The 12,952-nt window shown below is 41.5% G+C and overlaps 1 protein-coding gene across 7 annotated transcripts in view; it reads right to left on the reverse strand.

The window, feature by feature from the left end:
* Positions 1–12,952, reverse strand: part of UTRN (utrophin) — a 451,811-nt gene that overhangs the window by 217,190 nt on the left and 221,669 nt on the right. For all 7 annotated transcript variants that reach the window (XM_037034777.1, XM_037034776.1, XM_037034775.1 and 4 more), the window contains one exon: positions 4,049–4,238. In XM_037034777.1, the coding sequence (XP_036890672.1) occupies positions 4,049–4,238 (190 nt within the window). The remainder of the gene's footprint in view (positions 1–4,048; positions 4,239–12,952) is intronic.

A 12,952-nucleotide genomic window follows, 5' to 3' on the forward strand; every position in this document is an offset into this window, starting at 1 on the left:
TGTCCAAATAAAATGAAGTTCTTTAAGTTAAACTGTAATATATGAAGATTCACAAATGTAAGGGATATTGTATGAGAGTAAGTCTAACAGCTTTCAAGATGTGCTTTAATCTTCAAATTGAAAAAAGCGATCAGCTACTAAAAAATTGACAATTTTTAAGTAAGCTACTGAAAGATTGCTTTAAACTCTTCATTTAAATGTATTGAAATCTCCACAAGGCTAACATGCCATTCAATATTAAGACACTGCAAAGTATCCCAGAGGTAACAGGTCTTAGTCAATATAGTTTTGCTGTATCTTCCTCAACAGTTCACTAGCCTTTCTCAGAAACAAGATTTTGATAGTTGCAAAATAAAATGAGCACAAAACAGTACTTGTTCCTGATTCTTAAACAAAATCCAATTAGCAGTTCACTCTAACACCTTTCACAATCAGTCGCTAAGAAAAGGAATCTTTCCCTGATAAGAACCCTAACCGATCAGTTGTTAGAGCCTGAGAAACAGTAGGAATTGTCAGACGCCCAGACCCTTATTTTCAGTCACTAGTTAGTTACCTTACAGAGCTTCTGATACCGAGGAGAAGAAACTGCCATCCTTTGCAAACGATGCAACAAAAACACAACTTTCTGCAGCGACGTTCTCACCACAGCCATCATTTTAAGTTTACCACACTTCTGGAGACACCTCAGAATTTGCATTATAAATGAAGAGCAATGATCATTTCCTCCTGGTCACTGGACAATGATTTGCCAGTTCTCTGAGCATGCTCGTTTCCAGGAATGCATTTGAAAGATACAGGGGCTCAGGTTCCTGGCAGAAGGAGGCTGGTATCCCTTCAACTTCTTCTCGATCAAAAAAAAAAAAAAAAAAAACGTATGCAAACGCCACCCAGAAAGCCCCCCAACAGAAGCTCACAGCCAGTACTTGCTCAGCCAGGCATGGCCAGGGAGCGAAACAAGTTCAGCAGCCAGACGCTGCCTGCTGCTGGAGAGGAGTGCGCTCAGTAGCCAAAAAGGATATTAAGTGAAACATTAAAGCTGCAGATACAAAGCAGACACCCCCTGGGAACAGAGATTCAACACTTCACCAGCACGGTGCATGCCTCCTAGCAGGTTTACATTAAGAGATCAAGTAGCATTCACTCTCTCGCTGTAAAGAGGGATGCGTTGAGCACGGAGCAAACGCAGCTCTGGCAGTTCCCATGCAATGAGTGAACAGACCCTGCTATAAATCTTGAGAAGAGACGAGGGTACCTGACTCTAATGTTATCAGCCTCTCCGTTAAGTGCCAATAAATCACCTCCAGACAGGTCTCCAAACAAGATCACCTAAAGCAAAACAAAGCAAAACAAAAATACCTGCAGGGGGCATGTGGCTTTACCTAGACACCCTAAAAGCAGCGTTGCCCACAGGCTCCCAGATGCTGTCTAGGGTGAAAGCAATTCGAAATCAAATTCTAATGTTAGGTTAGGACTTCTCTAATTGAACAGCCAAGTTAATAAAACAGAAAAAGTCTGTAGCTGACTAGTGAACCTTCCAAATTCCCACATTTCCCTTTAGGCAGCATTTCATGATCTCATTTTATCTGTCATAAAGCTGTTTTAATTTAATGAGTAAGAAATATAAGGCATGATTATGTGACGTAAAAACCAAGTACAGAATTTCGGAGTTTTATAGGCATGCACAGCTCGAAGACCATTATAAATATCCAGGGGGGTAAAATCCTATTAGCAAATCAGCAAAATAACCCGGATGATTAAACGACAGAGTCAAAGGGCACAGCCAAAAATAGAACCCAGACATTTCTCATTACCAGTGTCCTGTTCAAACTAGCAACCCGGGGTTGCTGCATTTTCACCCTTCTCTGCTGGTGTCACTGTTCTCTAAAAGAAACACAGTGTTTTAAAGTGTGTGTTGCTCTTGTCTTACTTCCTCTGCCTTCTCAGTCCTGGATTTCAGCATGATTTAGAGAACTCGACTGGGTCTCACAGAGGTATGTTTCTGGGGCTTCTGTCTGTGAGCCGTTTTCCCCAGCAGGTCTATACTGAGAACCTATACTGCCTCCTTCTGGACAGGCGAACGATGTCAAAATAGCTACACAGAGGCAAACTCGGAAGAGGCAGTCGAGTGATGATACAGGTAAAAATATTAAGTTATTAAGCGACTAGATGGAAACAGAAAGCAGATTAGTGATTGTCTAGGGGTGGGGGACTAGAAAGTTGCAAATGGGAGATGGACAGCTGAGTGCCCGGGTACATACAGGGTTTCTTTTAGAGGTGATGAGAATGTTCTAATTCGATTGTGATGATGGTTGTGCAACTGTGAATGCGCTAGAAAGAACCACGTTGTACGTTTTAAAAGGCTGAACTGTATGGATACAAATTATATGTCAACAAAACTGTTACCAAGCCTATGGAGTTGTCACTCCTCTCTCTAAGCCAGTAGGAGACATCCCGTGACACAGGAATGCCCCCTGCCCCCACACTACACTAGGGATGGAGATGGGGACAGGGGGAGATTCAAAACAAATAGCTAAATAACCAAACTCTGAACCTATAGAATAAGAGGACACAAATTAGGCTGGAAGAAAATACAGGAGATGAAAATACGAGAAGCCTATTGTTGGAGAGCAAAACCAGCCACCTGCCTGAACACTGCCTGGGACAAGCGGCAGGGCAGCACGACTTTGACCAGCAGGGAGTCAGGGCCTTCCAACTCACTGGTTCACTGCGAAAAGGTGAAGCCTACCTTTTAACAAAGTAGTAATTAAAATGATAATATGTCAGAACGGGAGCATGAGAACCAGGAATAAATACATTTGAATTAATGGATAAACTGAACCATTCAAAAACAACAACAAAAAGTTTCTGCATCTTTGGCCAGTCTCTCATCCGAGCACAGATCCACAGTGGCAACTGCATCCCAGGCATCTCCTCCCGAATGTCATTCGGTGCCTCATTCCGACATGGCCAAAGGGAACGGGACCGCCCCCCACCCCCCGCCCTCGCCCCAACACACACCCCACTAATCTGCACTGCTGCTCAGACATTTCCTTTTCCTCTATTCCCAGTGTCAGGCTCCAAACCACCTGGCATTCTTCTTTGTCTCCACTCCCTCCCCTTCCCTCAGTGGACCCATACTATGGGCCCATTAGATCTACGCCCCCTGTAACTGCCTCATGCCTGGCCATTACCTCTGACCAGCTGGCTACAAGCATGTCCTAACAGGCTGCCCTGCTTAGTCCTGCCCAGTTCACACCCATCCCTCCTAACACCGTCAGCTAGATTCCTGTGACATACAAGTCCCACTGCATCCCTCTCTTGCTTAATAGTCTTTAATGACTTCTCTCCCTTGCCACCAGATTAAAATATAAAATAATTAGCAAGGAGACTGCTCCATCAAAACAGATTTTAAACCAAGTTCTGAGTGAGAGGGCCTGTGATTGGCAAGAGTATATCACTGCACACAAAGAAAAGGGAAGCTCAAGAACACTGACCCAGCTGTGCTTGGGGACAGAAAGAGGATGTGGATGGGCTTTGTAAGGTCCCTCACACATTTTTTAAAGGAACAATTTCCTACGATCACATTTTCTGTAGAAGGAAAACTTGAACTTCAGTCTGAACATATATTTATCAAGCTGAAGGCATAAAAGTAATACCTTTCAACCCAATGTTCTTAGCTATAAACTAAACCATAGAGCCTTTATAGCTTTTAGATCAAGTATTTATAATAAATGGAAAAACAACTTCATATTAAGAGGAAATGTTCTTATAATGTAAGACTCAATAAGGGTAGCTGTAATAGGACTTAAAATGACAGAAAACAGACGGATATGGGCCTAAAAGTCTAAATAAACAATTACTACTTCCATAAAGCAAAGTGCTTTTCCTCAATTATTACATAAATGTACTTTATAGATATTATTTCCAGAAACCAATTATTCACAGGAAAGCATGGATTTCATAACGGAATAAGGCGTCAATCTCACCTTTTAAAGGCAATACATTTTCATGGTTAATAACTATGGGTCAGGTTTTCCCATGCACTTGCCTGCATCTGCTGTGTGAGCTCCTTGGCCAAGACTGTGTCCTGAAGGGCATTCTCCCGCTGAGAGGCATCCGCCAGCACGTTCACGGTGGTTTCTGCTTCCTGCAGCCACTTCAGGAAGTTCTCCAGGTCCTTGCGAGAGGCCTGCACAGTCCTCAGCTCATCCTCCAAGGCAGTCTGTCTGTCAGCAACGCTGCAAGGAACGACAGGACAGGTGCGTCTCCGTTACTCATGGTGCAACAGTCCACACTGCACACACCCTAAAGGAAAAGTGAGCAGACGGCCTCCAAGGGGCCTTCATTTCAGTACCTGGCATAACTGGGAGGTTTACTGATATGCGTGTCTTGAGCGATCCTTAATGGAGAGGTAATGTCAGTTGTGAGAAGGGAAGAGAGATACACAACTCTTAAGAAAAATAACATCCATATTGTAAAACAATTATGAGCACATTTTATAACGCATTGTACATTAAGTCATTCCCCATATGTTTTATTTCAATACCTTGGTATAATGCCTGACACTCAAAGGGCAACAGTAATAAATACGTGGACAAGAAGTGATTAAATGCATTCTAGAAAGTTCTAGAATAAAAGCTATCTTAAGTTTTTAATCTTAAGAAACTTTTAAGATAAAAATTGAAATAATTTAAAGGGCTTACTTTATATGTTTTAAACAATTCAGATCAATACAAATTGGTTCTTTAATTTGATTTCGTATTTCTGGAAGATACTGGATAATCAAGCTTTTATAAACCATTCATTAAATCTGCATTAAAATTAAAACACAGAACTATTCGGAAGTTGCATGACCTAAGAGATACACATACCTGTAAACTCGGCCTTTAAAACCTTGTATACCTCAAGGCCCCATAAGAAAATGAACAACCTAATTTAAGAACAGGTACAAACAATTTCACTCCCAGGTACTTAAACCCGAGAGAACTGATAACACACATTCACTCAAATACACATACACAAGTGTTTATAGCAGAATTATTTATAATAGCCAAATGATAGAGTCTACCCAAATATCCATCAGTTGGGAGGGGAACTGGTAAACAAAATGTAATACATTCTTACAGGAAATATTACTCAGCCATAAAAAGGAATGGATTACCAATACATGCTATAGTATGTGAACCTTGAAAACATTACACCAAGTGCAAGAAGACAGACACAAAAGGCCACGTGTTGTGCAATTTCATTTATATAAAATGTCACCAATAGAGGTAACTCCACAGAGAGAGAAAGTCGACTAGCTCTTGACTGGGGCTGGGCGTGCGTGCAACAAAGCCTGGCCGCTGGTGAGCAGTAGTAAAATACAGAAAAAGTGAGGGTGTGGTGGTGTTTCTACAACATGGTGAATGTGCTGAATACCACTTATTGGTACACTTGAAACTGTGAATTTCACGGTATGTGTGATGAACTCTATCCCAATTTTAAAAACCAGCACATGTAATATCTCATTTACATATATTTTCTAATCATCCATACACTTATCAATCCATTCATCACTGTCCATCCATATGTCCTTCTATTTGCATGTTAACTCATTATTAAAATGGTTATTTCTGGTACTTCAATTTAAGGTGGTTTACTTTCTTACTCGTACCTTTCAGCTTTCTTTGAATATATAATGAACAGGTTTTTTTTACCTGTCAATAAACACATTCTTTTTAAAAATGGATAAAAGATTTAAACTGATAGAACATCCTAGAAGATATATGGATGGCAAATAAGCACATGAAAAGATGTTCGGCATCATTAATCACCAGGGAAACGTCAATTCAACCCACAAGGAGACATCACTACATTTCAGAGGGCTTTAAAAATGACCACATCCAGTGTTGGTGAGAATGCAGAATAACTGCAACTCTGTCCCGCATGTTGCCAGGAGGGGTAGAAGATGGTACAGCCATCTTGAAAAAGAACTTGGCATTTTTTAAATAAAGTAACCATGCAGTTAAGACACAACCCGGCAATCCTAAGTATGTACTCAAGAGAAATGAGACCGTGTCTACAGAAAACCCATGTGCAAAAGTTTATAGCAGCTCTATTCATAACGGCCAAAAAACTGATAATGACCCACAAGTCATCAGCAGGCACACAGCCGAACTCTGGTACATGCGCAGAATGGAATACTGCTGCCCAATGAGAATGAAGCAAGGACACAGATGATAGAACCCCACCTGGAGGAATCCCACACGCATTGCGCTAACTGAAGAAGCCAGACACAACATCCGCACACCTCCACTCCATTTCTATGGCATTCTGGAACCTGAGCAACCCCATCCTGGCACATACTTACTAAAAACCTCCGGCTGTGCCTGGCCGCCTGCAAACTAAATGTGCATTGCTCCCCCTGGGAGGCGGTGCCCTCCGGAGCCTGTTACTAATTTTCCTCTCCGGCTTTACCCTTGAGTTCTCTACAATACTCCGTTTGGGCCAAGGCGACACTCTTGCTTTTCTCTAGAATATTCTTAACACCATGTCCACATAAAAATTTTATATCCACATGGGAGTGTCATTCCGACCACCTCCACTTATCAAAATGCAACCAATCCTTTAAAGGTTAATGACTATCTCCTCCAAAACATCTCAGGCCAGTCAGGTTTGCTCGCTCTTAGTTCATAAAAGGTCAGCACTCCTCTTTATCCACAAATTAATCACATGTGTCCTAGGAAAGCCCTTGGACTTTGACCTTTGTTCCCTCTTAAATTTTACTTTAACTATACTAAAGATTGCCCGTCTGTCCACCTATTCTGTAAACTCAGTATAGGCAGAATCAATCTTTTCTATCTCCACATTTCTCAGTCCTTATTATGGTATTATAATAAGTAGTTATAGAACAGTGAAGATCTATTTATAATATGCCTTTAAAATTACCTCCCCGATATCGTATTTCAAGAAGCTGCTAAGAGAGCTCCTCCAGAGCTCAGTTTGTAAACCCAGAAAGAAGACACAAGTGGTGGTGGGGAGGGAGGGTGGCAGAGCAGGGGAGAGTAATGGGGTAAATGGGGGCAACTGGAATTGAACAACAATAAAAAAACAAAAACAAAAAAAGGAAGGAGATACAAGAAGGATGAAAACAAGAGATCTAGCAGAAGCTCTCACACTGACAGTGAGAGGAGATCTCAGAAAAGATGGTGATGAATCCAAGCTGGACCAGATGAAGGCTGTCCTCACCATGCCAACCGCCATGTTCCTGTTTTAACTTGACAAAATCAACAAAGGACATACCCTGACAGAGTGGGAAAATAACCTCAAATAGGACACACACACACACACACAAAAAAAAACCCTGAACAAAACAAGGACCCATGAGGTCCAGGAGCGAGAGATTCCAGACNCTGCTAAGAGAGCTCCTCCACAACTCAGTTTGTAAATCCAGAAAGAAGACACAAGTGGTGGTGGGGAGGGAGGGTGGCAGAGCAGGGGAGAGTAATGGGGTAAATGGGGGCAACTGGAATTGAACAACAATAAAAAACAAAAACAAAAAAAAGAAGGAGATACAAGAAGGATGAAAACAAGAGATCTAGCAGAAGCTCTCATACTGACAGTGAGAGGAGATCTCAGAAAAGATGGTGATGAATCCAAGCTGGACCAGATGAAGGCTGTCCTCACCATGCCAACCGCCATGTTCCTGTTTTAACTTGACAAAATCAACAAAGGACATACCCTGACAGAGTGGGAAAATAACCTCAAATAGGACACACACACACACACACAAAAAAAAACCCTGAACAAAACAAGGACCCATGAGGTCCAGGAGCGAGAGATTCCAGACTAGGAGGAAAGCACAGAAACCCCCGGGAGGGCGGCTCTGCAGCGAACCTAGAAAGCACGTCTCCAAGGGGAAAAACTAGCAGTGACAGACCACTTAATATGATCGACTTGGTGGGAAATCATTCTGTCAGGCCACTGGAAAATGTGGGAAGAAGTAGCAACAGGCACAAAGGAAAATAAGCATATAAAAACAAAGCAGTTACTAATTACCGGTAAAACAAACAGAGCAAGCAAAATTATAGTAAATCTCAGTGCTTGGCTGTTCATGTTATGCAGACAGGCATACTAATGTCAACTCTGAATACCTACTTATCTAAAAACTCAGTAATGAGATGGTACAGCCACTGTGGAAAATAAAGACAGCAGCTCCTCAAAAAATGAAAAACAAAGTTAATATATCGCCCAGCCACCCCACTTCTAGGTTTATATCCAGAAGAACTGAAAGCAGGGTCTCAGAGAGATATCTTTACATCTGTGTTCATAGCAGCATTTTCACAACAGCTAAAATGTGGAAGCCACTCAAGCATCCGGCAATGAATGGATGAAAAGCAACATGTTGTATATACATACAACAGAATAGTACCCAGCCTTAAAAGAAAACTCTGACCAATGCGCCAACGTGGATGAACCTTAAAAACGTTACACCAAGTAGTATAAGCCAGTCACAAAAAAGACAAATACTGCATGACTCCACTTACATGAGATACTAGAATACTCAAATGCATAGAGACAGGAAGTGGAACCGTGGTTACCAAGGGCTGGGAGCGGGGGGAGAATTGGGAGTTAAGTGTTTAATGGGTCTGGGTTTCAGTCTGCAAGACAAAATGAGTGACCAGATGATGGTGCTGGTGGTTGTACAACAATGCGATTGTATTTAATACCAAGGAACTATATGAAGAGCGAAGATGGTAAATTTTATGCTGTGTATATTTTACCACAATTTTAAAAAGCGAGAAAAATCAATGATGAGGAAGGGAAGAGAAGGATGGTGTAAGAAAACTGTATCCTATAAACCGGGCAGAGGGACCCGGGATGGGGGCGCGGGGGGCGGGGGCAACAGTAAGTTTAAGTTTGTTCATATGCAAAGTAATATAATAATGAACAACTAATACAGGAATAAACTGCATCTCACATACTCACAACTGTAAATCTACTTTGGCCCCGCCTTATATTTACCAGAATACCATGTCAATAAACAATGTCTAATATTAATGAATTGGGAGATGATGGTACATTCATTTTATTTAGAATATAGAAATATGTAAATGATATCAGGAGACACTAAAAGAAGAGACAGTAGTTGCCCCTATTAAGGGGAACTGTGGTGAGTAGTGAAAGAGTTCTAATTTTTGTTATAAGGCTTTTAGCACTTTTTAATTGTTTTGGCAATTGTGTGTAGTTTTATAATTTTTAAGATTTAGAAGTTACCCACCAGAATTTGGGTGGTTGTTGGTGGTAGTGTTTCATCTTCCACCTAAGCCTGCCCATATTTACAATTATTAAAACAGGAATAGTAAAAAAAAATTTCAAAATAGCCAAATAAAGGCTATGTCAAAGGACACAAGGACATAACCACGGGGTGAGGCGGATCAGGGGAGGGAAGTAGGGATGGCTGGTGGGGGTGGGGGAGATGCAGACAACTGTACTTGAACAACAATTTAAAAAAATACTAGAAAACAAAAAATCAGAGTACCCATGAGCAATTAACCAACCATGAACAGATCATTCTTATTTTAAAAACACTCATATCAAGTTTAGTAATTATAAAACTTACTAAAGTCAAACACTGTGATTTTACATGTTCAGTATCCTGTATTTTTAAGACTATTCCTGTGCACATAAGAGGTTATATGGCAAACAGCTCATGTGAAGAGGTTATATATTAGTTTTGTCAAAACCTAAGCATGTCCAGACTAAAGAAAAGGATGCGGCTATCTGAGAACCCACAGGTGAAGTGAGAAGACTGTCGCACACAACAGACAACCACATGCCAATGAGCATGAAGAGGCGGACCAGAGGGAGGGCGGAAAACCTGACGTGACGCATCAAAGGACAGGGAGGTAGGGTGGTCAGGAGCACAGGGCCTTGGACGGTATTGGGTCCACCAGGTCAGGTCATACCAGGAGCAAGTTTCGGTGAGTAACGAAACATTCTGAAAGCGGAAGCTGAGGCATTTGTTGTAAATCTGTCAAAGTACCTATTGGTTCTCAGCAGGAAAAGAGAGTCTGCTTTAAAAATATTCACTTTGCAGGAACCTGCAGAAAAACCACCTGTTATAAAAAACTACTTTGTTGCTTAGAAAAGCTAAAGAACAAGCGTTTGAGACCAGGGCACACTGGGCTCCCACGGAATCGTCTGTCTCCCCGAGCATGGCTTCATCATCCCTGCACTCTGCTGGGCACAGCAGGGTCTCAGGGTCCCACCCATGCTTACCTCCTCAGGAGTCATCTCCTCTCCCAGCCTCACGCTTCACTGACCTACAGAATGAATCTATATCTAAACCTCAAAGTGGTCGCTGTCTCTGCCACCTCCAGAGCTCTACTTTTTACTTCTTTTACCTTAAATATCTTCCTCCACTTCCTCTTCCTCCACTCCCGCTCACCTTCCCCTCCCCACTGTGTTCATTTTTACGTACCCTGCAGAACTTGGCACAGACACCTCCCAAACCTATAGGGCACGTCATCCCGGAGCACCCACTGTTCCCCTTACCACGGCATTCAGTGTGCTGTGGCTGCTGGAATGTGGTACTACAACCGTATGGGCTTACCGCAACCACCACCTCATGGTTGTGTAAGTTAGTCTCTCAGAGGGGTCCCACTGGACTAAAATCAAGTTGTCAGCAGGCAGGACTGCATCTCATGGAGAGGCTCTGAAGGTGAGTCTGTCTCCTTGGCATTCCAGCCTCTAGAGTTGCCCGCATTCCTTGGCTTGTGGCTCCTCCTTCCATCTTCAAAGCCAGAGGGATGGGGTTGAATCCTCAGGCCACATCTCTCTATCATTCTTCTGCCTCTCTCCTCCACTTTGAAGGACCCATGAATAGAACTCCCCACCCACATGATCCAAGATAGTCTCCTCATGTGGGGGGTCATCACTCTGCCCATCTGTCCATACTGTACCTCCGATCATGCCTGAAAGTGACTGCCCTCCTGTGGGTCTGAAGTTTCTGCATCACCAGCTCACCTGGCACCTTCAGGACCATACCCAGCAGCAACCCAACAAGTATTCACTGCATAAACTAATACAAACATAGGAATAATCTCACCATTGCTGCAGTATTGTGAGGAGAAAATGTGGTATACACATAAATGTATCAAGACATAGTAAACACTCAATAAATAGTGTTTAACCTAACCTTATATACGAATTTGGTGAAATACTGGGAAGTTAATTTTATTTATAGCATACAACTATGCAACTTAATAATAAATTTCCTGGAGAATATTTTAAAATTCACTATTTTAAAATTCACTATTTTAAAATTTAATATTTTAAAATATCTGGTGTCATATATTTTTATCATAAATATAATCAACTACTAAAAATAATGAATATATTGAAAACTAAACTCTATTTACAGCAGTCCAAATTATCTTCATATTACTATAATACACAATTTAAAATTTTATAATCATAGTATATATACATATTAATTTGTAGTGTGATTTTTAATTAATATAATTTTATTTGAAATTTCTAATGGTCTACAGCCATACCACCCTGAATGTGCCTGGTCTCATCTGAAATTGCTCACAGACCATAACTCAAAGGTATAAGTTCTCCACACCACCCATTTTGTCTTTTTACAAATGAGATCAAATGCTAGAGTACACAGGACACTACAAGAATCTTTTACCCACTTTCAAGGAATTTCCCAGGCTGTATCATATTACCACAAGGCCAAAAGTAATTGCTAAAACTAGAAGCTGGGGAGAGTGCACATTTATTACACAGGCTAATAAATTACCACTCCTGCCAAAGGGGCACTGCTCACAGAAGAAAACAACCCAACGTGGCATCTCTGGCACTTTGCCAGCTGTAGGGCTTGGGGGTACATTGTTTCAATTCTGCGATGCTTTTTTTTTTTCACCCTTAAAATAAGTCCCTTGGACTGGATTAGTAAAACACCCATTTCAGATTCTCCGAGGGTCCTTCCAAAATACATAACTTATCGCATCACGGAGAAATAAAAGCTGCTGGAAAAGTTCCTCCCCTCTCACCCCATCTCTAGCTTCAAACTGGGCTTCATTAGGAATCACCCCGTGTAAATGCAACCTCACTGAGGGGAGCGGGGAGCGCGGCACGGAAAGCAGGAGGTCGGGAAGCACGCGTGTGGGAGTTTCCTGAGATCACACCAGTACTGAGCCTCTGTCACTCTACAGCGGGCAAGGCAGAGATTCTATCTGGCAATTCCGGTTGTTGCCTCTCAAGAAAGACCGGAACAGAGCTAGAGGAAGTTCTGAGAAATGTATATTGGAGAGAATATAAAGGAAGGAGCACTATTACAGAAAACAATTATTTTAAGTTTAAAAAATTGTGACTACTAGAAAAAGGCAGAGAAGTTTAAAATCTTTTTTTTAAACCTGTTTATGGCTGAGGAGGAGGCCGACTCTATGAATGACACGTGGGGAGTCCCCGGCAAGATTTCTACACCTTGTGATTGTGGTGGTGGTGCGCTGCTAACCAGTGTTTAATGGGGCATCTACCTGTAAAAACGTGTTTGGTCTACAAGGAAAAGAACTGAGGCTGAACTGTCTTCACGTCTGGTTTTGCCCTGTTGTGTTATAATGAGGCTGGCCTTTGGGGTGGGGTTTTGGTTCAAGCTGACCCCCTCTTTTGGTTGAATAATTAGTAAAAATGGTTCAAAAATTCTTTTTAACCTACAAATCGTTAAGAATGAGCACAGGCTGAAAACCCAAAAGATAAAAGATTTGAAGTAAAAGGGTAACTTTAGCAGAAACAAGATGTTTTACTTCAAAGAGAAGTAACTAACTATAGAATTCTTTAGTACAAGAAATGGTACAGACTAAAAATATAAATAACTTCTCATCAAAGATTAAAGGAATTCATTGGTGACAGATTTATAATAGTTTACATTAAAGGGAACTGGGATTTTAAAAATGTA

The sequence above is a fragment of the Sturnira hondurensis genome, unplaced genomic scaffold, assembly GCF_014824575.4.
Source record: "Sturnira hondurensis isolate 20B ecotype Veracruz unplaced genomic scaffold, ASM1482457v3 Scaffold0022201, whole genome shotgun sequence".
Taxonomy (NCBI): domain Eukaryota; kingdom Metazoa; phylum Chordata; class Mammalia; order Chiroptera; family Phyllostomidae; genus Sturnira; species Sturnira hondurensis.